At 38.2% G+C, this 24,602-nt stretch overlaps 1 protein-coding gene and 1 pseudogene across 1 annotated transcript in view; one reads left to right on the top strand and one right to left on the bottom strand.

Annotated features, from left to right (window-relative positions):
- SLC22A16 (solute carrier family 22 member 16) overlaps positions 1–24,602 on the top strand; it is a 62,963-nt gene that overhangs the window by 31,455 nt on the left and 6,906 nt on the right. The window contains exons 4-7 of the mRNA XM_044005403.1: positions 5,511–6,054; positions 10,231–10,358; positions 13,435–13,544; positions 16,657–16,756. Coding sequence (XP_043861338.1) covers positions 5,511–6,054; positions 10,231–10,358; positions 13,435–13,544; positions 16,657–16,756 — 882 coding nt within the window. The remainder of the gene's footprint in view (positions 1–5,510; positions 6,055–10,230; positions 10,359–13,434; positions 13,545–16,656; positions 16,757–24,602) is intronic.
- LOC122756222 lies at positions 2,780–3,224 on the bottom strand (annotated as a pseudogene).

Raw genomic sequence — 24,602 nt, 5'->3', positions numbered from 1 at the left:
TTTAGCCAATCTGACAGGTGTCAGGTGGTACCTCAGAGTTGTTTTAATTTGCATCTCTCTAATTAATAGTGATTTAGAGGATTTTTTCATATGGGAATAGATAGCTTTGGTTTCTTCATCAGAAAACTGCCCGTTCATATCCTTTGACCATTTCTCAATTGGGGAATGACTTGGATTCTTATAAATTTGATTTAGTTCCCTATATATTTTAGAGATGAGGACTTTATCAGAAGTATTGGCCACAAAAATTGTTTCCCAGATTTCTGCCTCCCTTCTAATTTTGGATGCATTGTTTCTATTTGTACAAAAATTTTTAAATTTAATGTAATCAAAATCATCCATTTTGCATTTCATAATATTCTCTATCTCTTTGGTCATAAACTGTTTTCCTTTCCAAAGATCTGATAGGTAGACTATTCCTTTCTCTCCTAATTTACCTATGGTATCACCTCTTATGTCTAAATCGTGTATCCATTTTGACCTTATTTTAATATAAGGTGTAAGATGTTGGTCTATGCCTAATTTCTGCCATACTATCTTCCAGTTTTCCCAGCAGTTTTGTCCCAGAAGCTGGAGTCTTTGGGTTTATCAAACACTACATTACTAGTGTCATTTACTACTGCATTTCCTGTGCCTAGCCTATTCCATTGATCTACCACTCTATTTTTTAGCCAGTACCAGATAGTTTTGATGACTGCCGCTTTATAGTAAAGCTCCAGGTTTGGTACCACTAACCCACCTTCCTGTGAACTTTTTTTCATTATTTCCCTGGATATTCTTGATTTTTTGTTTTTCCAGATGAATTTTGTTATTATTTTTTCTAGCTGTATAAAATAATTTTTAGGTAGTCTGATTGGTATGGCACTGAATAAGTAAATTAATTTAGGCAGTATTGTCATTTTTACTATATTAGCTCTGTCTATCCATGAGCAATTAATATCTTTCCAATTATTTAGATCTGATTTGATTTGTGTAAAGAGTGTTTGGTAGTTGTGTTCATAGAGTTCCTGGGTTTGTCTTGGCAAGTAGACTCCCAAGTATTTTATATTATCTACCGTTACTTTAAATGGAATTTCTCTTTCTATCTCTTGCTGCTGGACTTTGTTGGTCATGTATAGAAATGCTGATCATTTAAATGGATTTATTTTATATCCTGCTACTTTGCTAAAGTTGTTAATTGTTTCAAGTAATTTTTGAGTTGATTCTCTAGGATTCTTTAAGTATACCATCATATCATCTGCAAAGAGTGATAGTTTTGTTTCCTCCTTGCCTATTCTAATTCCTTTAATTCCTTTCTCTTCTCTGATTGCTAAAGCTAACATTTCTAGTACAATATTAAATAATAGGGTGATAATGGACATCCCTGTTTCATCCCTGATCTTATTGGGAAGGCCTCTAATTTATCTCCATTGCATATAATACTTGCTGATGGCTTTAAGTAGATACTGTTTATTATTTTAAGGAAAACTCCACCTATTCCTAAACTCTCTAGTATTTTTATTAGGAATAGGTGTCAAAAGCTTTCTCTGCATCTATTGAGATAATCATATGATTTTGGTTGGTTTTCTTATTGATGTGGTTTGTTATGTTAATAGTTTTCCTAATGTTGAACCAGCTCTGCATTCCTGGTATAAATCCCACCTGGTCTAGTGTATCTATAGCATTTTGTTTAAAAACAAAAGATAAATGTCTTCTAACATTTATGTTTACCAAAGTCGTATTATATATTTTTGTTATTTTGTGGTTCTTTGCCTGCTTACAGTAAATGGATGGAGGGAGAGAGTGGTACATAAATGAATGAATGAGAAAGCATTTGTTAAACACTATTAATGAATGAAAAAAATTAGTAAGCACATATCTTTAATCTCTTTCTGCCTACTGGCTGCTTTCCTACTGCCTACAAATACATGTGTCCCCCATCCTTAAAAAATCCCAACTTCGGGGCAGCTAGGTGGCACAGTGGATAAAGCACTGGCCTTGGATTCAGGAGGACCTGAGTTCAAATATGACCTCAGACACTTGACACTTACCAGCTGTGTGACCCTGGGCAAGTCACTTAACCCCCATTGCCCCACCAAAACACACACAACAAAAACAAACAAGAAAATCCCAACTTGATTTGTTCATTCCCACTATCATCCTATATCTCTCCTCACTTATTTTTTAGAATTAAAAAAATATTTCACTAAAACATAAGATTTACAGAAGTTTCCAGACAAGCCATACAAAGTAGTAACAAGCTTTTCTTGAAGGGAGGTTTCTATACAAGTAGAATCACAATATTAGTGATGTCTATGATGATTAATGTTCCCATTTTTATTCAAACAACCAAGCTTGTCCATCTACACGGTCTAAGGAGTTAGACTTGGCTAGAGGGTGTATTCTAAAGTACAACTGGTAAGCTGCTTTAACTAATGCAATTAGCATCACCATAAACAGGGAAAAGGAGCCCACAAAACTTGAAGAAAAAAAAAAAAGACACACCCCCTGCAGGTAAAGGACAACTACTTTCACTCACAGTGCTGATACTTAAACCATGATGGGAAAAATGAATAAAAGCAGAGCTGGGCCACTGCTTTTAAATGATTTCACAACAATCCAGATGATCCTTCTAGCCTCTGCTCATGTGTTACAAGGACAGTTTACAAGGACAAGACAGATTTTCTAATGTTCATTTAATCACCAAAGGATTGAAGATGGTCTGGGTTTTTATTCTGTAATGTTTTTTAAGACTGTGTCCATTAAATGCAAACAAAAAAGGAAGAGGTCTTGACAGAACAGGAGAAGTGATGCACACTTGATGTTGAGATTGAATTTAAATATTATTCATGGCATATAGCCTAGTCCATGCTCTGGCTGTTTCTATGGCTTGGGCTTCATTGGTCTTCCACTGCTCAGTTACATCATTTGCTAATGAATCATCTGGATTGGGAGCATTTAACAAAGCTTAGATTGAGAGCAGCATTGTACGGATCTGCAATGCTGGAGACCATTTATCTTTCAAAATATTTAAAAATATTCTTCCCAACTTGTTTACATTAGGGTGATAAATTTTGGTCATGAAACCTACTTTAGGAGCTGCCATTGGGTATTCTTCTGGAAGAAATAGTTCAAGTTTAAAAGTCCCTCCCTCAAAGGGGGAATCCTGTGGGCCTGCAATGACCACATGATTCTGCCAGCAAATGCTGGGTTTCCTTAATGATCCTGTGGGGCAGCTGGTCCATCTTGTCTGATCCAGAATTTAGCTTCGAGGTCTTGCCTCCCTCTCCTCACTTTTATAGCTAAACTCCTGGAGAAGGCTGATTACCATTAGTCTCTCTGTTACCTTTCCTGTCATTGTCTTAACTCTCTGCAATCTAGTTTGCAACCTCATCATTCAACTGGAACTGTTTTCTCCAAAGTTATGTTATCTCTTAATTGTTAAATCTAATAGCCTTTTCTCAATCCTCATCCTTCCTGCCCTCTCTGTAACCTTTGACCTTATCTATCATCCTCTTACTGATACTCTTTTCTCTCTGGGTTTTTGTGACCTTTCACTCTCCTGGTTTTCCTCCTACCTGGCTGACCATTCCTCCTCCATTTCCTTTGCTAGATCTTCCAGCTCACCCCCTCTAACTATGGCTGTCCCCAAAGGTTCTGTCCTGAGCTCACTTCTCCCTGTACTTTATTTCTTATCAGATCCCACGGATTCAATTATCATCAGATCTATTCATCCAGTCTTAATCTCTCTCCTGACCTCCAGCTTCAAATCTTTAGATGCCTATTTGACATCTCAAAGTAATCCCCATAGATGTCTTAAATTCAGAATATCCAAAACAGAACTCATTATTTCCCACACCCGCCTCCCCTTATCTCTCCCTTTGTCCTAATTTCCCAGTTGCTATTGAGGATTCCATTATCCTCCCAATTAGTGAAGTTTACAACCTAGGGGTCGTCTTGGATGAATCTGTCTCTTTTACTCCTCATAGCCAATTTGTTACCAAGTTATTCTACCTTCACTATCTACCTTATATAAATCCCCTTCTTTAAGTCTCCAACCACCTTGTTCCAAGTCCTCATCTCCTTAGACTTAGAATATTTCAGTACCTTGCTAGTTGGTCTCCCTGCCTCCTTTCTACCCCACTCGACTCAACTGTCAAAATTATTTTCTGACCATGCTACCCTCCAATTCAGAAAACTCCCTCTTACCTCCAGGATTGAATAAAACATAAATATTTGGTTTTGTTTTTGGCTTTAAAAACTTTTTATAACTTGGTTCCTTTCTGCCTTTCCAGTCTTATACCTTTTGTTATTGTTGTTCAGTGATAATAGACTCTTCATGGCCCCATTTGGGATTTTCTTGGCAAAGATACTGGAGTGGTTTCCCATTTTCTTCTCCAGCTCTTTGACAGATGAGAAAACTGAGGCAAACAGGGTGAAGTAAATTGCCTGGGGTCACACAGCTACTAAGTGTCCAAGGCTGGATTTGAATTAAGCAAGATGAGTCTTCCTGATTCCAAGCCCAGTACTCTATCCACTGCACCACCTAGCTGCCCACTGATGTGATCCAGGTGACACTGGGCTCCTTGCTGTTCCCTGCAGTAGACACTTCATCTCCTCACTCCCCGTATTTACTGGCTGTCCCCCATGCTTGGAATGCCCTTCCTCCTCCTCTCTGCCTCCTGACTTTACCCAAGCTTTCTGCAAGTCTTGGCTAAAATCCCACCTTCAAATTTAGTGCCTTCCCTTGGAACTTATTTCCAAGTTATCCTGTATCTATCTTGTTTGTATGTAGTTGTTAAAACTACCTTATACTGTCAGCTTTTTAAGAGCAGAGACTGTTTCTTATCTCTCTTTGTATCCAATGCTTAGCAAAGTGCCACAGTAGGCACTTAAATTACCCTGACTGCTTAGGGGCTATATAGGCTGTATGTTGGGCAGCTAGATGGTGCCATAGTGCATGGAGTGCTGGGCTAGAGTTAGCAATACTCATTTTTCTGAGTTCAAATCTGTTCTCAGACACTTCCTAGCTGTGTGACCCTGGGCAAGTCACTTAAACCTCTTTGCTTCAATTTCTTCATCTGTAAAATGAACTAGAGAAGGAAATGAAAAGCCACTCCAGTATTTTTGCTAAGAAAACCCCAAAAGGGATTTTCACAAAGAGTTAGACATGACTGAACAACAACATGCTTCATGTCCTGCGAAGAGAATTACTAAGTAAACATAAAGGAGGGATTCAAAAGGGTAGATGGTTGATTAATTATATAAAGAAGGGTAATACAAGTAATTAAGCAGAAAGAGACTTGAAGGCTATTTGCAAGTACTTAAAGAGAAAGCAAATTGAATGCAATTTGAAAACTTTAATCTTTTTTTGTTGTCATTTTTTCTTTCTTCCCTCCGTAGAGCATCATGGGAATGGCATTTGCAGATGAAAGTTCTCCATTACTAGTATAGATAAGCATAATCTTGGCCAGCAACCCTTTATTAAGCCACGCCAGTTGAACTAATCTCTCTTTCTTTTCCCCACCCAGGTTGCCAGTGGGTATCTTGTGGTGGCATTTGTTTATGTGACAGAATTCATCGGTACTAAAGTGCGGACATGGGCCTCTATGCACATGCACGCCTTTTTTGCGATTGGTGTTATGATAGTGGCTCTGATGGGATATTTGGTCCGGACCTGGTGGCTCTATCAGATTTTTCTTTCCATGACAACTCTTCCCTTTGTCTTATGTTGCTGGGCTCTGCCCGAAACACCATTTTGGCTTCTCTCAGAAGGAAGATATGAAGAGGCACAGAAGCTAATTAATATGATGGCAAAATGGAATGGAACAAGCCCTTGCAACATATCTGAAATGCTTTCAGTGGAACAAGGTGGTGGCATCGGCACCAACGCTGGCAATGTTGCATCTGAAATGAAGAGTCACAATATACTTCATCTATTTTATAACTGGAAAATTTCGAGAAGGACCCTCACAGTCTGGCTCATTTGGTTTACTGGCAGCTTGGGATACTATGTATTCTCTTTGAGTTCTGTTAACCTGGGAGGCAATGAATTTTTAAACCTCTTCCTCATAGGTAAATATTGAGCTATTTTACAGTGACAGTCACATGACTAGTTAATCACCTGGGAATTTCAACAGATATGTGTAACCCATTTTTCATTATCCTTTTATTCCCGGAACATGATTGCTAAGCACATGATTGTGGCATCTGTCTGATCTCAAAAATTCTATTTATTTTTACTTTAGCCATTTAGTCGGGAAAGTAAAGTGTTATCATGCTACTGAATGAGGCATATTTGTTCCATTGTAGTGGCATGATAGAACTGCTTTTAGAGTTACTGTGGTAGTACTCAGCATGCAAGTCCCAATTTAGACAAAAATGCATATTTGCAGACTATGGAAAACTTAGAAATCCTCATTTTCTGCGTATGCCACGATGTACCTCTGATTATTTGCAGGAAGGTTTATTTGTTTTTGTTTTTTTTTTTTTTTTGTGGGGAAATGGGGGTTAAGTGACTTGCCCAGGGTCACACAGCTAGTAAGTGTCAAGTGTCTGAGGCCAGATTTGAACTCAGGTACTCCTGAATCCAGAGCCTGTGCTTTATCCACTGAGCCACCTAGCCGCCCCGAAACAGCAAGTTTTTAAGAGATGTCTCATCTCTGCTTCAGACTCTCTTTTGAATCTGTTTGAGAAGTGCTACAGAGATTTGGGTTCAGATCCCAGCTCAGACACTTAGCTATGTGCCCTTGACTGATTTAATCATCCTTTCAGAATGTTAGTTCAATTTGTAACCTGATAATAAAATACTTTCACTAGGTATCTCATGGGGTTATAATGAGGAGAGCCCTATACGGTTTTCAAAGTCAAGGAATAAGAAGAAAAGAAAAGACAAGGAAGATGTTTGCTGTTTTGGCTTGTGGCATAAGTTTCCAGATGATCAAGGACTCCTCCTATAATCACCAAAATTCTTTTGGAAACTCAATATAAACTAATTTGGCTTATTTACTGTCTTCCATCATTCAGTGTGTCCACTATTAGTGCAGATTATTGAGCAGTGATTATAGTCAATATTTTTTTCTAACCTATGCATAGCATGTAAACTTTTGACTTTAAAAATGAGGTATTCGGGGCGGCTAGGTGGCGCAGTGGATAGAGCACTGGCCCTGGAGTCAGGAGTACCTGAGTTCAAATCCGGCCTCAGACACTTAACACTTACTAGCTGTGTGACCCTGGGCAAGTCACTTAACCCCAATTGCCTCACTAAAAAAAAAAAAAAATGAGGTATTCATTTCCTGAAACTGTTCAGATAGGGTTGTGATTCCCAGGCCTGATCTTTTGACACATTGGGATGTCTCTAATCTCAGGATGTGTTGTGATATGTTCCCATTTCTCAGAGTAAAATGATCAATTCTCACTTCACAGAAGTTGGAGGTTACTACCAAAGAGGCGGACATTATTGATGACATAGTCATCAATGGAAAGACAAAACTGACACATACATGCAGACAATGCCTCTACACCCTAACCAATCAAGATCACCTAGGTGTAGTGCTCATTTCCCTTAAGCTATTTAACATTTAGCACTTTCATGTCTTCTTCCTCCCAGCTTCACATGATACCAGAATGATTATCAGTGCCTCACCACAGTGTTTTATAGCTAGGAGAGCCTCTGAGATTAATAGCACATGTGCTCCCCAAGGGATCCATGCATGACAGTTGTACCTGGGAAAGAAGGAGGATCTTTCTCTTCAGAAGATCTATTTATTTTTCTGCTCTCTAAATATTTTCTTGTTTTTCTTGATGGATTTCATTCTTATGTCACATTTGTTTCTGAGCATATTCTTCCCCATGGCACTTGGGGCATCTAGGTGACACAACAAATACAGTGCTGGACTTGGAATCAGGAAGAACTGAGTTCAGACCTGGCCTTGGACACTTCTAGCTGTGTGATCCTGGGCAAGTCTCTTAAGCTCTGTCTGCCTCAGTTTCCTCAAATGAAAAATGAGAATCATAATGACACCTACCTTGAAGGGTTGTTGTGAGGATAACATGAGATAATATTAGTAAAGCACCTAACACAGTGCCTGGTACACAGAGTAGGTACTTAATAAATGATTGTCTTTGTCTCCTCCCTAACTAACAAATCATCACTTTTAACAAAAAGTAAAGGATAGTTCTTCATGTTTGTTTAGGACCCCCAGAATATTAAACTTTTGCCACTAAGGTGATTTTTTTTTTCAGAGCAAATTATTTAGAGTGATAAAAATAATATTATTGATTTGTTTAATATCATTCAATAATTATTAATCACTATGGCATTTGACCTCTGTAAAATGAGGATTATAATAGAAACTAGCTCCCAGGGTTGTTGTGAAGATAAAATAAGATATTTGTAAAGTACTTTGCAAACCTGTAAGTGCTATATAAATGCTAGCTAGTTTTATTTTATTTTATTTTATTTTTTATTTTTATTTTTTGGTGGAGCAATGAGGGTTAAGTGACTTGCCCAGGGTCACACAGCTAGAAAGTGTCAAGGGTCTGAGGCCAGATTTGAACTCAAGTCCTCCTGAATCCAGGGCCAGTGCTTTATCCACTGTGCCATCTAGCTGCCCCCTAGCTATTTTTATTAAACAGTCTTCCCTTGGAAGACTGTTGAAGAGAGAATCTCAACAACCACCCTTAGTAAAGTGTTCTGGTGTTTGGCTATCTTTGTTGTCCAGAAATTCTTCTTGTATTTAATAGGTTCAATCCCTTTGGTTAAACTTTTCTTTCTTTGATATAGTATCAGGGAGGCAAAGAGACCTAGGCTAGGAATTAGGCTGAATTCAAGTCCTCATTTCCTAAGTGTGTGGCCTTGGATGAGTTACTTAATCTCTGAATTAGTTTTCTTCTTTGTAAAATGGGAGCTCCTAGTTTATGATTCCATGATGCTATAAAAATTGTTATTGTTATTGTTGTTGTTCAATTGTGTCTGACTTTTCATGACCCCATTTAGGGTTTTCTTAGCAAAGACACTAGTTTGCCAGATTACTTTACAGATGAGGAAATTGAGGTAAACAGGTCTCAGTGACTTGCACAGGGTCATATGGCTAGTAAGTGTCTGAGGCTAGATTTGAACTCAGGAAGATGAGTCTTCCTGACTCCAGGCTGGCATTCTAGCCACTGTACCACCAAAATTGTTATAGAAACATTTATAAGCTACTCCCACCCAAACTACATTGGGCCCACTTCCTGTGGTGATGCCAGTGAAGAACTGTTTGTTTGTTCTTTCGTTCCTTCTCTCTCTCTCCCTCTCCTTTCCTGTCCTTCCCTCCGTCCCTCCGTCCCTCCGTCCCTCCGTCCCTCCTTCCCTCCTTCCCTCCTTCCTTCTCTGATATTGAGTAGGAGGTATGAGGGTGAAGGGAGGAATCCCTGAAAAGATTCATTCGGGATCCCAGAATTGAAGGGTTTGTTTTGTAGCCAGAATTTATTTTCCCACGAGAATGCTATCCTTATTTATACCTTTGTTAAATTACAGGCAGAACATCTGTAAATTTAGAGAATGTCTTTTCTAAGGATATGAATGCTGTTTCAGAATCAATGTTTGCAGAAGGGTCAGAAAAACCATAGGCTTGTAGCCAGTGGCCTAAATAAAAGTGAATCCAGATAAAAATAGATTCAGAATAGTTTCTCATTTTATGTTCGTCATAGGAGTTACAGCTGGGCTCATCTAGGCTCAAACACTCACTTTATAAATAGGGAAAGTGAGGTCCAGAGAGATGGACAATTCCAAGGTTAGAGAATGTAGTAAGGTTAGACAGATAGTGACATGTAGTAAGATTTGAATCCTGGTTCTTTGACACCAAACTTAGAATTCTTCCCACTATATCACCTTGCCTCTACAGGGGTGGGAACCCCAGCTTCTTTCCTCTTTCAACAAATAGAGGCCTATCATCTTGCCCTTGTTGTTGTTCAGTTGTTGAACTTTTACCCAACTTTTTGTGACCCCCTTTTAGAGTTTTCTTGGCAAAGATACTGGAGTGGTTTGCCACTTCCTTCTCCAGTTCATTTTACAGATGAGGAAACTGAGGAAAACAGGGTTAGGTGACTTGCCCAGGGTCACATAGCTAGTAAGTGTCTGAGGCTGGATTTGAACTCGGGTCTTCCTGACTCCAGAGCTGGTGCTCTGTCCACTGCCATCTAGCAGTGCCTAGCGCTACTGAGATGCCTTCATGTTAGCCTACAGTTTGCTACATTTTCCATTAACAGGTGCCGTGGAACTTCCTGCTTATGCTTTTGCTTGCATTGGAATGGACAGAGTTGGCAGACGAAACACTCTGACACCATTTCTTATTGCTAGTGCCCTCATCTGTGCTATGATCATGCTGATCCCTCAGGTGAGTTGTTCGTTACCCTAAATCAATGGTTCTCCAACTTTTCTTGGCTTAAGGCTTAATATTCTTTGTCAGAAGGAATCGAGATACGCTGAATGTTTGTTTAAGTTGGCACTACAGGAGAATTGGGTGACTGTCACAGGCACAATTCTCTTTTCTGTGAGAGCAGAGTTTGTCATTTCAAAGTCTGGTGTATTTCAAGGTGAATACATACATATATTAGGTGTGTGTGTGGTTTTTTTTTAAACACAGTACTTAGACCATGCATGCTGGCTAAATAAAATCCATATTAAATGATTTACAAATTTTCTTTTATATGAAATAGCAGAACATCCAAAATTTCATGACTCACTCAGGGAAACTCATCTCTCACACTTAAAGTAACACTGACTTTAGTCTTATTTTCTAAGAAATGAGCCTATTCTATGACATAAAGTTCTAGGCCTAGAATTAGGAAGACTAGGATTCAAATCGAGACTCAGACACTTAGTAACTATGTGACCCTGGGCAAGTCATTTAACCTCCATTTGCCTTAATTTCCTCATCTATAACATAGGGATAATAACAACACCTCCCTCTCAGGGTTGTTGTGAAGATAAAATGAAATTATATTTGTAAAGCACTTAGCATAGTGGCTGACACATAGTAGACACTATATAAATACCTATAAACTATATAAGCATAAGAACTACGTAAATATAAAAACTATAAACTATATAAATTCTGTTGCATATATAGAGGTAAAGGAAAGTAAGTAGGTTTATAAGCATGAACTTTCTTCCTTTATTCAACATAGATATTGTAAAGGGATTGGAAATGTTTTAGTGATAGCTGCTGTGCTCATCAAGAAATAGTGTCAGCAGGGGCAGCTAGGTGGCGCAGTAGATAAAGCACTGGCCCTGGAGTCAGGAGGACCTGAGTTCAAATCCAGTCTCAGACACCTGACACCAGCTGTTGTGACCCTGGGCAAGTCACTTAACCCTCATTTCCCTGGAAAAAAAATAGTGTCAGCAACCATTAGCCATTAGAAAAATATAACACAGCATGATCTTATGGTTCTAAATGATTCTGCGATGTTTTGAAAGCCAAATTACTTGAAATTTAAGTATAACTGCTAGTTCATTCCATTAAAAATATTTATGAAGTGCTAGGCACTGTGCTAGGCACTAGAGATACAAAAATAAAATTGAAACAATTCCTGCCAACAGGGAGCTTCCACTCTGATAGATAGAACACATATATTAGTTAAGTAAATAAAAGATAATCTGTTTAGGGAAAGAGAGAAATAATAATTCTGGGAATATAGGAAAGGCTTCCCAAAGTAGGAAGTGGCTCTTGAACTGAGCCTTAAAGCAAAATAAGGCCTCAGAAAGGTGAATTTGGAGGATTTGTGTTTGTTGCAGCTGTGAGTTATGGCAGAGGTGAGAAATAAAATATCCCCTACAAGAATAGGTATTAGTCCAGTTTGGCTGGAATATAGAGCACATAAAAGGGAATAGTGTGAAAGAGGCTAGGAAGGGAGATGGGGAGCTAGAGAGGAGGGCCTTAAATGCCCTAAGGAGTGAATGTTTTATTCCAGAGTCAATAAGGAGCTACTGATAGCTTTGCCCTTTGAGACTGAAAGAATATATGTTCTCTGATTGTATTTCTCCTTTAAATGAGAATTATCCCAAGTCTTCAATGAAATTGTCCAAACCTAGAAAGTTCTACACAGCTGCCAGATTGTCCATTAGCCCAAATCTGACCCTGTTATTTGTATACTCAGTCAACTGCAGTACCTCCATGATGATCTATGAACTCTTCTGTTTAGCTTTTACAGTCCATCATAGGGGCAGCGATTGCACAGTGGATAAAGCACCGGCCCCGGATTCAGGAGGACCTGAGTTCAAATCCAGTCTCAGACATTTGACACTTAATAGCTGTGTGACCTTGGGCAAGTCACTTAACTCTCATTGCCCTGCAAAACAATAAAAGTCCATCACAACCTGGGCTCAATCTTTCTCACCTTACTGTGTATTCCTTACCCTCCTTGACCCTATGATCTAGCCAAACTGACCTTTGTTCCTCATACCCAATAGTCCAGGATCCATACTTTTGCACTGACCTTTCCTGATGTACCTTAAATGAGGGCCTTAAAAAAAGATGACTGGTAGGTGAGCCAAAGGAATGAGGAAGGAGAACATTCTGGGTCAGAGGGGATTTGCCGCACTAATGAAATGTTCTTCTACCAGGTGTGAGCATGCAGAATGAGATCAGGTCTAGTTTGAAGAATGGGAATAAAGCTGGAAACTTATCTTGGGGCTGTTTTGAGCCTTACATGCCCATCAGAGTTAATATTTTATCCTTAAGTCAATAGGGAGCCACTGAAGATTTTTTGAGCAGGGGAAGGATGCAGTCAGAGCTGTCCATTAGGAAAATTAGTTGGCAGTGGTGCAAAGGAGGTTTTGGAGAGAGGGAAGAAAAGGAAATTAGGTAGGAAGCTTAAAAATAGTCCAGAAGAAAGGCGATGATGCAGTTTTGCACTGGGGCGAGAAGGAAGAAGTATTTATAAAGGGCCTACTATGTGCCAGGCACTGTGCTAAGTGCTTTACAAGTATTGTCTCATTTGATTCACAAAATAACCCTGTGAAGTAGGAGCTATTTTTCGCCTCATTTTAAAAAGAAAATTGAAGCACACAGATGTTAAGTGACTTGTCCAAGGTCACACAGACAGTAGGTTTCTAAGGCAGGTTTTGAAGTGAAGTCTTTCTCACTTCTGATATGGCATTCTATCCATTTTACCACCTCACTGCCTCTAGGCACCAGTGGGGTGGTCATGGTGCGAAAAAGAAGGGACAAGAGAAGAGAGAGGCAGCTTGAGATAGAGACAAGTGTGGTGGACCCTTGGGTTAGAATCCCAGCTCTAACACTTGTTAACTGTAAGGTGAATTGGGTTCTCTGTCAATTTTTTTCATCTGTGGAATGGGGGCCTGCTACCTTAAGTACTCATCTTTCAGGGTTATTATGAGCTTCAGAGAAGTTAATGAGTCAAAATCCATTGCAGACTCCTTACAATGACAGATTTACATTCTTTCCACAGCACTGCAGCGTTTTGAATGTTTTGGCAAATATGGCAGGAAAATTTGCTATTGGTGTTGCATTTGGCCTCATTTACCTGTACACGGCAGAGCTATATCCAACATTCATAAGGTGAGAGTTGGAGATTTATCTTCCTGTTTTCCTGTTACTTTGGAATGTACATCCTTTGTTACTTCGAGGATATATGACTTCTTTGTGGGTACTCCCTTCCCTGATGCAGATAGTGACTCTCCTCTGTGCCTTAGAAGGTGAGCTTTGTGATTTTTTTTATGGCTAAAAATTTGTTGTCTACCCATCCCAACCAACCTGGTGATGAACCTTTTTGAATTTCACTTGGCTTGTTGGTGGCCATCCAGTTGCACAATCCTTTTAGTTGGTAAGTCACTTATTAGGGCATACCGGAGTTTGTGTTCTACCAGTATAGTTGCTGAGACCCCAAATTTCCTTCCCCTCCAAGACTTTAGTGGAGGTCGCAATTAGACATCATTTGTTTAACTGGCTACTCAAGAAATAGAAGTCCCAGGTACTCTCTCTATAGAAAGAGAGCCTCAGATAAAAGAAATTCTAGTGTATTATGACTCCTAGGCTGTGGCTATTGATTAACCAATAAACATTTTTTTAAGTACCTACTGTATGTCAGTTACTTTGCTAAGCAGCCAACATTTATTAAGCACCCACTGTGTACCACACCATGTGCTAAGTGCTAATTATGGTTCATTGGCACTGAAAAACTTTTAAAAATTATTTTGAAACATTTATTTTATTTATTTAGAACTTTTCCCAAGTTACATAAAGAAATTTACACACTGATTTTTAAAACTGTGTATTCCAAATTCTCTTCCTTCCTCCCTCCCCACCCCCTGAAGAACTCAAGCAATTTAATATAAGTTATACATGTGCAGTCATGCAAAACATTTCCACATTTGTCAGGTTGTGAAAGAAAATGGAAAAAAAGAACCTTTATAAAGAAGAACTAACAAAAAATATATACTTCTATCTGTATTCAGATACCATCAGTTCTTTCTCTGTAGATGGATTGCATTTTTCATGTCCTTTTGATAGCATCCTTCTCATCAGAAACATTTATTTTTTTAAAAAAATCACTTTTTGAAGGTGTGCATAGTCCTAAAGAAATTTTAAACCTCAATTGTCTTGGGCGTCTTCTAGATTTAAATCCCGATATCCTGTGAATGCCTATATTTTTTTATACCACAAGGGGTCTATTTTCTCATGATACATGTCACTGCCATTCTCTTAATATTTGACAAACTATGACCCTAAATGTAGAAACCTTCCTTAGTTCATGGACTGTACAAAAATGGGTGGTGGCTCAAGGAGTATTGTTGGCTGTCTCTTACTCTAGATAAAAGCAGATACCAATAATGCTATCACTCCTTGTGCGCTGAGGCTCTTAAGTCTCATTTGTGAACCCAGATGACTATGGACAGGAAAGGGGGGTGGGTTTTTAGTAATGTGCCCAGTTATCAAGTATAAGGAAACTCATTCACAATGGGACAAGACCTAATTCTGGGACCACAAGCAGATTCTTAGAGATTCCAAAAGTTCTTTTCATGGGGCATTTCTATAATTCAGGGCAGGGAAGAATTCGAACAATCTCCATTGGATGAAGAAAAAAGGGGATACTCCAAACCACTGATGTCGCTGTGTGTACTCATATTTGTGCTGTATGGTCCTAGTAGATGGTGTATTAGAATCAGAGAAAAGAGCTGGGTTTGATTCCTGCACTGACACTGACTAGTTATGTGACCATGGCCAAGTCACTTCATCTATCTCTCCAAGCCTCAGTTTTCTCATCTATAAAATGGGATAATGAGAGTACCTTCCTCACAGAGTTGTTATGAGGTTTAAATGAGTTAAATTTTGTGAAGTGCCTTGCAAACTTCAAAGCACCATGTCCACCACCTTCAACCAGCATTTATGAAGTATCTAGAAAATAGAGGCTAGTATGAATTTTAGAGAAAAAAAGGTGGTCTCTTTTCAACTAGAAGTGTATCCCACTTCAAAAAAAGTCAACAGGTGAACATTTGAACTGGTGAAACAATACTATTAAGGAGTGACAATTCATTTTATTATTATTATTTTTTTTGTGTGTGTGTGAGGCAATTGGGGTTAAATGACTTGCCCAGGGTCAGACAACTAGTAAGTGTCAAGTGTCTGAGGCCGGATTTGAACTCAGGTACTCCTGAATCCAGGGCCGGCACTTTAACCACTGCGCCACCTAGCTGCCTGACAATTCACTTTAAAAGAAGCTTTTTTTGCTTTACAAAAATGATGAATGTTTCATTTAGATAGTGGTTACACATTTAAAATACTATTTGACTTGAAAGAAAAATCAGATCTATGTACAACTTTTCAGGTACCCATCACTTATGGAAATTGAGGCACAATGCTACCCCTGACTCCCGTGGTTGTAGAACCTCATGCATTGGCTTTTTCATCCATCTCTCTCTCTCTCTCTCTCTCTCTCTCTCTCTCTCTCTATATATATATATATATATATATATATATATATATATTTTTTTTTTTTTTTTTTTAAATTTTTTGCGGGGCAGTGAGGGTTAAATGACTTGTGATTTGCCAGGGTCACATAGCTAGTAAGTGTCAAGTGTCTGAGGTCGAATTTGAATTCAGGTCCTCCTGAATCCAGAACTGGTGCTTTATCTACTGTGCCACCTAGCTGCCCCCATATCTATATTCTTAAAAAAATCTTAAAATTCCTTCTGGATTGAATTAATCTAATATTTCTATTATGTATCCTTGTATCCTCCACTGAAGTCCTCCTCCAGTGTCTTTCCAAGCTATGGAGGACTCTCTGGGTTCAATGTGGCTACACCAATGGCATGTGAGTTCTGGTGACCACCTACCAAACCAGAGGTTCTTCAAGCATGGAAGGTTTATGGGTCTACAGGCTGTGGCCCAGGATAGCTGAGTTCTGAATGGCTCATTGCCAGAAAGTTGACCACCAGGTGATAAATATTTCTGACTATAGCAACTCCTAAATAACCTCTTTTGGAGGTATCAAGGGGGCCATGAATGGTATCAGTTGAGGGAAGTCCATATATCAATGTACTCCTTCCATCTATGAAACTGCAGCAATGTTAAAATATTCTTCCCAGGACAAAAGCCATAAATATTCTATTTCCTGTCTTGTATCAGCTACTTACTTTCTATGCTGTTGCTTAACATTTCTTAAAATTTTTAGGTCCCTTGCCGTAGGAAGCGGTAGCATGATGTGCCGCGTGGGAAGTGTGATCGCCCCTTTCTGTGTTTACCTCACAAGTGTGTGGATCTTCATGCCACAGGTATCAATTGACAACTTTCATTGATAATGCTTATCTAGAATTTAACAAGAGTAGTCAGTGAGATAACTGGTTTTAAAAAAACCAAAACAACTGTTTTTAAATGATTCTGCTGTTTTACTCCTGGAAACGATTGTGTCTTTTCCTTTTTAAAAACTTTTATTGGTGTCTTGTTTTTATATCATAATAATTTTCAGATGTAGGCAGCATCCTCTGTCCCCTAGAATTAAATATTCCCCTGTGACAAAAATAGATGAGCCACAATGAGACAATGACTATCTCTGAAAGCATATGCAGCATGCTGTCCCTATAGTCCCTCACCATGCTGTTGAGAGGAGGCAGAGGTAGCTTTCGTTATCTATTCTCTTGAGTCACATTTGGTTATTATAATCGCTTGAGTTTGGGTTCCTTTTAGCATTCCTTTTTTTTTTTTTTTGGCTGGGCAATGAGGGTTAAGTGACTTGCCCAGGGTCACATAGCTAGTAAGTGTCAAGTGTCTGAGGCCAGATTTGAACTCGGGTCCTCCTGAATCCAGGGCTGGTGCTTTATCCACTGCACCACCTAGCTGCCCTAGCATTCTTTTATTTTATTTTATTTTTTTAAATTAAATTAAATTAAAAATTTTTAATTAATAAAATTTTTTTTTCCGTTACATGTAAAGATAGTTCTCAACCTTTGTTTATACAAGCTTTACAATTTCAAATTTTTCTCCCTCCCTCCCCTCCCTCCCCCCTCCCCTAGACAGCAGGTAATCTGATATAGGTTATTTATATATATATATATATATATATATATATATATATATATATATATATATGTGTGTGTGTGTGTGTGTGTGTGTGTGTGTGTATACACACATAATAACATTAATCCTATTTCTGCATTAGTCATGTTATAAGAGAAAAAAATCAGAGCAATGATGGAAAACCTCAAAATAGAAAAAAAACAACAGCATCAAAAACAAAAGAAATAGTATGGTTCATTTAGCATCTATACTCCGCAGTTCTTTTTTTTTTTTTTTTTCCTGGATTTGGAGATCCTCTTCCATCACGAGTTCCCTGGAACTCTTCTGTGCCATTGCATTGGTGAGAAGAATATAGTCCATCACAGTAGATCAACACTCAATGTTGATGTTACTGTGTACAATGTTCTTCTAGTTCTGCTCATTTCACTCATCATCAGCTCACGCAAGACCCTCCAGGTTTCTCTGAACTCCTCCTGCTCATCGTTTCTTATAGCACAATAGTATTCCATTGTATTCATATACCACAACTTGTCCAGCCATTCCCCAATTGATTGCCCTAGCATTCTTTTTTCTTTTTTTTTTTTTTTGCGGGGCAATGGGGGTTAAGTGACTTGCCCAGAGTCACACAGCTAGTAAGTGTCAAGTGTCTGAGGCCAGATTTGAACTCAGGTACTCCTGAATCCAGGGCCGGTGCTTTATCCACTGCGCCACCTAGCCGCCCCCTTGCCCTAGCATTCTTAACAGTTATATTATTGTAATCATTGTGTGGGGCAGCTCACGCAATGGATAGAATGCCAGGCCTGGAGCGAAGAGGACCTGAGTTCAAATATAGCTTCAGATACTTATTAGCCATGTTTCCCTGGGTAAGTCACTTGACCCTGTTTGCCTCAGTTTCCTCACCTGTAAAATGAACTGGAGAAGGAAATGGCAAACCACTTCAGTATCTTTGCCAAGAAGACCTCAAGTGGGATTGCAGAGTCAGGCATGATTGAAATGACTCAAGAAGAAGAAATCATTGTGTATATCATTGAAATGATCATCTCCTCATCACTTCATTAGATCTGGAAACTAGATCCATTCTAGACAAACAGTTGATTTTTTTCATCCTCACCTCCCTATATCCATTGCCTTCCTCATGTTTTGTCACTTTATAGTTAGAACATGTTCTGTGGTCAGATATCCTCATGCTTGCCTTTTACCACCCAAGGCTATGTGCACTTGGCCTGTCATTGAAACCAATCTGTTTTGTGGCTGACCCCTTCAGGGTCCAAGCTCTCAATTGTTATTATCTGATAAAAAAATTGGCTAGTGTGCCAAGAAGAGAGGTGGTTTCTATGAAGTAACGTATTTATTTTAAATATGATTTTCTGAAGACAACTCTACTACTGCTATTGTCCAACTCAGAGTCAGTGCTGGGGATTTTAGACTGGCTAGGAAGTCATTCTGAAGCATGTTGGCTTCTCAGGGTCTCTCAAATTGGAATTTTTGCAGGTAGCTATAGAGGGGTAAGAATTGAAACTCAGGTTAAAGGATACTTCTAAGAGATTGGAGGGAAATAATATTTAGGCTGGAGAACATACCTGAAAGACCTCAAAATCAATGAGATAGCTAACAGTAAGTTTATCATTGTATAAAACAGAACTGGGAGCTCCACAGAACAGATGGAAAACAAGTTCATCAAATGATCAAATTATTAAAAGAACTGCAAAATACTCAGATTCAAGTGATAAAACTCAACAGGTTAGGACTTAAGAATGACTGATATCGGGGCAGCTAGGTAGCACAGTGGATGGAGCACCGGCCCTGGAGTCAGGAGGACCTCAGTTCAAATCTGGCCTCAGAAGCTTGACACTTACTAGCTGTGTGACCCTGGGCAAGTCACTTAACCCCAATTGCCTCACCAAAAAAAAAAAAAAAAAAAAGAATGACTGATATCCACTCTCATTTAGAAAAGCAAAAAAAAAAATTAAAAAAAATATATATAATACTATGTTCCAGGAAATTGCTCAGTACAGCTTTTAAGAATGAACAGACTGAGGGCAGCTAGGTGGCTCAGTGGATAGAGCACCAGCCCTGGAGTCAGGAGGACCTGAGTTCAAATCTGGCCTCAGACACTTAACACTTACTAGCTGTGTGACCCTGGGCAAGTCACTTAACCCCAATTGCTTCACCAAAAACAAACAAAAAAACCAAGAATGAATAGACTAATGACTAAATGTAAATAGAAAGGATCCACATAACTCTGACAAAGAAGTGTCGTTCAGTCATGTTCAACTCTTTGTGACTCCATTTGGGATTTTCTTGGCAAAGATACTGGAGTGGTTATTCAGGGTCACATAACTCATGAGGGTTTGAGGCCAGATTGGAATTTAGGAAGATGTCTTCCTGACTTCAGGCCCTGCACTCTATCCACTGTGTCACTGAGCTGCCCTGACAAAGAAAATGGCAAGATTCAGTTCTTCCAGTCAAGATAATAAGATCATATATCTAAGACTAGAAAAAAAACTTCAGAAGTCATTCAGTTCAATGCCATGCCTGCCTGGCCCCCGCTACCTCTCCATTTTACAGATAAGGAAACTGACTCAGAGAAATTAATGGATTTGACCAACATCACATAAATACAAAGTGGAAGAGCCAGGATTTGAACTGGTTTATAGTTAATTTTTTTTTTTTGTGAGGCAATTGGGGTTAAGTGACTTGCCCAAGTATAGTTACATTTTAACATGATAATGATGAGAAAAAAAATCATGTAAGTTACCCAAAGAAATAACCATACCAAGGAACATCAATTGTGAAATTCTCAAGAAAAATGTAGGTTGATGAGAAAAATATAATATGTACAAAATTAAATTGTATTGGGGGATTTAATTTATTTAAACTAAATTAAATTATAAAGACATTTGTAGAGATTATTCAAAGACTTCAGTGAAGTGGTTTTTAAATAATCAAGCCTCCAAATGTAAAACATAAAAAATTAAAAAAACTAATATTTCTCAAATTAAGAAATATATGCTAATGAAAATGTGACTATTTTATATAAACACAGAAAAAAAGATGAAAATAAGATCAGTATAAAGGCACATGAGAGAATAATCCCCAGGAGAAAAGGAAAACTTACATCCTTGATAAAGGAGAAGTCTATATTAAAGAAACATACTTAGTTACTAGTATAAGACAGGAATTTTATTTCATTATTTTAAATTTGTTTTAGATGATTAATAACAACAGTTTGTTGAATTGTTAATCAATTTATGACAAGGAAATGGAATGACAGAAGAAAAGAAAAATCTTAAAATTATGGTGCTAGATGTAAATGGAATTCTTTAGTAAAAGTATGAGTTATGGAATGGCATCAAATAGAATATGACAATATGTTTTCCATTTAAGTTAGAGAGCTCTGTATTTATTATGAAAGGGTATTATACAATTTACCATGCTATTGCAAAATCACAAAAAACCAAGAATGACATGGAAAATATAAAAGTCAAATTTTAACAAGAAAAGACAAAGATACTATGATATGCTAAAAGTTTCTTTTCAAAAGAAAGAAAATCAATTTAAAATGGAGATGAACCTAATAATTCTGCAGTAAAACTCATAAAAGAAAAGCTGAGGGTGTTTTAAGAAGGAACGGCAAAAATAAAAAGCAATAACAATGAGAGATTTCAGCACCCCGCTATCAGAATAGGGCAAATCTAAAGAGAGGACAAATAAGAAAGAAAATACAGAGCTTAACAGAGTATTAAACTAAATGGGGGTGGAACCAAGATGGTGGAATACAGGCAGCAACCCAGTTGAACCCTCCCAACATACTTCTCCAAACAATTTAAAAATAACTCCCCAAATCAAATTTTGGAGTGGCAGAGCCAACAGAAAGTCAAAGTGAGACATTTTTCAAGCCTAAGACCATTTAGGAAGTCAGTAGTAGTAAAAGAGGGTTCAATGGGGAGGGTGAAGAGAGATAGAATGGGAAATGTGGAAGGCATGAAAATAAAAGCTACCAGTGAAATTTATTTTTTCAATAAAAGAAGGTTCTTTGTAAACTGTCAAAAAAACCCCAAACAAACAAAGTGTATGCAATTGCTATATAGAGAGAGCTTAATGGGGAGAAAAAAAGAGTTTAGATTTTTTTTTTATCATTAAAAAAAAATTTTTTTTTGGTGAGGCAATTGGGGTTAAGTGACTTGTCCAGGGTCACACAGCTTCTGAGTGTCAAGTGTGTGAGTCTGGATTTGAACTCGGGTCCTCCTGAATCCAGGGCCGATGCTCTATTCACTGTGCCACCTAGCTGCTGCCAAGAGTTTAGGTTTTTTAAAAAGGACTAATGGAGGGGCAGCTAGGTGGCACAGTGGATAGAGTACTGGCCCTGGGTTCAGGAGAACCTGAGTTCCAATCTAGCCTCAGACACTTGACACTCACTAGCTGTGTGACCCTGGGCAAGTCACTTAACCCTAATTGGCTCACAAAAAAAAAAAAAAGAACTAATAGGATATCCAGAAACATTGATAACATGCTGACTCACAAAGAAGTAGAGGTAGATACAGAAAAGAAGAGATTGTATACATTATGTTTATAGATCAGAATGCAATAAAGTTAATAGCAAATAACTACATAATGCATAAAAAGAATAATTTTATTTAATATTGATAATATAAAAATTTAGATATATAATATGAAATATAAATATTAAATTTCCTTAGCAAAGCAAGAAAGTATAAGAACAATAGCATGATTACATAAAAGGTTATCACAGAACTGACATGACATTTCAAAATCCCATGGGATGTAGCCAAAGGAGTACTTAGAGGCAAATTTAAAGCATGACCCAAGATCAAAAAGTTGAATCTATACTTCAAAAAAAATCTAGAAAATGAACAAAGCAATATACCCACAGGAAAAGAGAAATAATTAAGCTAGGGAAGAATTTAGCCAATTGAAATAAGCAAATTCAAATGAGAATTCTAAAACCTTTTTAAAAAGAGAAGAGTTTAGTTCAAATGATTAAAATGAAAAGGAGGGGCAGCTAGGTGGCACGGTAGATAAAGCAGTGGCCCTGGAGTCAGGAACACCTGAGTTCAAATCTGGCCTCAGACACTTGACACTTACTAGCTGTGTGACTCTGGGCAAGTCACTTAACTCCCATTGCCCTGTAAAAACAAAAACAAAAGGAGAAAGAAAAATCAAGAAAACTATCAGAAATTACCACACATGGCTCTGACCTGTAAACTAAAAGAATGTAAAAGACATTAATAATGGCTTAGATATAAAATATAAATATTAGCAAAGCAAGAAGTAAAAAATATAAATGGACAAATCTGAGTACAAATTGGTATAGTGCTATCCTGCAGAAAAAGACCCAGAGATTCAGACAGATTCACATGCAAATTTCACCCAACTCTTAAAGAACAAGTGACTCCTATGCTATATATAGTGTAGAGACTGTTTCACCTTGGAGAGAAAGAGGGTAGACTAGCAATTTCCTTTGGCAATGCAAAGATAGTTTTGATCACTAAGCCTGATAATGAGAAGGCTAAGAGAGGAAATTATGGATCCCTATGATTAATGAATATTAATGCAAAGATATTAAAATGTCCCAAAATAGAATACAGCAGTACATGAAAAATTAACCAGTATGACCAAGAAGTATTTATAACTAGAGTGCAAGGATGACTTTCTAAGTAAGGAAATGATTCATATAAAAAAAATCTTCTCAGTGAGAGAAAAATAAGAAGACTGATTTTTATCATTAGATATTGAGAAAGCTTTTGATAAAATATAGCATGCAGGGCAGGGTGGGGGAGTAGTCAGGAAAGGCTTCCTGCAGAAGGTGAGATTTTAGTTGGGACTTGAAGCCTTGGATGAGGAGGGAGAGTGGTCCATGTGGTGAGTGGGGAGATCTCCTATAGAAGAAACAGCAAGGCCAGTGTCATTGGATGTGATATTTAGCATAGAGGAATGTGTTAGAAGACTGGAAAATTAGGAGGGGATCAGGTTATAAAGAGTAACTTATTAAGCAGAAGATTTTAGACAGCATGTTGTCGTTGAGTTGTTTCAGTAGTGCCTGACCCTTTGTGACCCCCATTTGGGGTTTTCTTGGCAAAGCTACTGGAATGGTTTGCCATTTCCTTCTCCAACTCATTTTATGGGTGAGGAAACTGAGGCAAACAGGGTTAAATGACTCACCCAGGATCACATGGCTATTAAGTGTCTGAGGCTAGATTTGAACTCATGTCTTCCTGACTCAAGGTCTGCTCTTCTATCCACTGTGCCACTTTGAACTCAAATATTTAATCTTTAATGTAATGGGGAGTCACATGATCAGACCTGTGTTTTAGGAAGAACAATTCGAGAGATGGATAGAGGATGGACTGGAATGGGTAGAGATTCGAGGCAGGGAGATCAGCTAGTAAGCTATTGCAATACTTTAGGGATGAGGTGAAGATGTGTCAAAGTCAGAGGTCACAAAGGGATATATAAAAGAGATGTTGCAAAAGTAGAACCAACATCTTCTTTTACAACATGACTAATGCAGAAATATGTTTAATGTGATTATACATATATAACCTATATCAGATTGCTTTCTGTCGGGGAGGGGGGAGGGAAGGGAGGGAGGGAGAAAAATTTGGAACTCAAAATCTTATAAAAACAAATATTGAGGGAGCAGCTAGGTGGCACAGTGGATAGAGCACCAGCCCTGGGTTCAGGAGGATCTGAGTTCAAATCTGGCCTCAGACACTTGACACTTACTAGCTGTGTGACCCTGGGCAAGTCACTTAACCCTCATTGTCCCACCAAAAAACAAACAAACAAACAAGCAAATGTTGAAAACTATATTCACATGTAACTGGAAAATAATAAAAATACTTTTATGATAAAAAAGTAGAATCAATAGGACTTGGAAACAGATTGGTCATGGGGGGAGGGGGAAGCGTGAGAGTGAGAAGGATAACACATAGGTTGTGAGCCTGGGTAACTGGAAAGATGGTGGGAAGATCGGCAACAGGGAAATCTAGGAGAGAGGAAGATTTTTTTTTTTTTTGGTGGGGAAGGAGGAAAAGAAGGGATTTAGTTTTGGGTACGTTGAATTTAAAATGTCTGCAACAT

This window comes from Dromiciops gliroides, chromosome 4 (genome assembly GCF_019393635.1).
Source record: "Dromiciops gliroides isolate mDroGli1 chromosome 4, mDroGli1.pri, whole genome shotgun sequence".
Taxonomy (NCBI): domain Eukaryota; kingdom Metazoa; phylum Chordata; class Mammalia; order Microbiotheria; family Microbiotheriidae; genus Dromiciops; species Dromiciops gliroides.
This window is presented reverse-complemented; position numbering and strand designations above follow the sequence as displayed.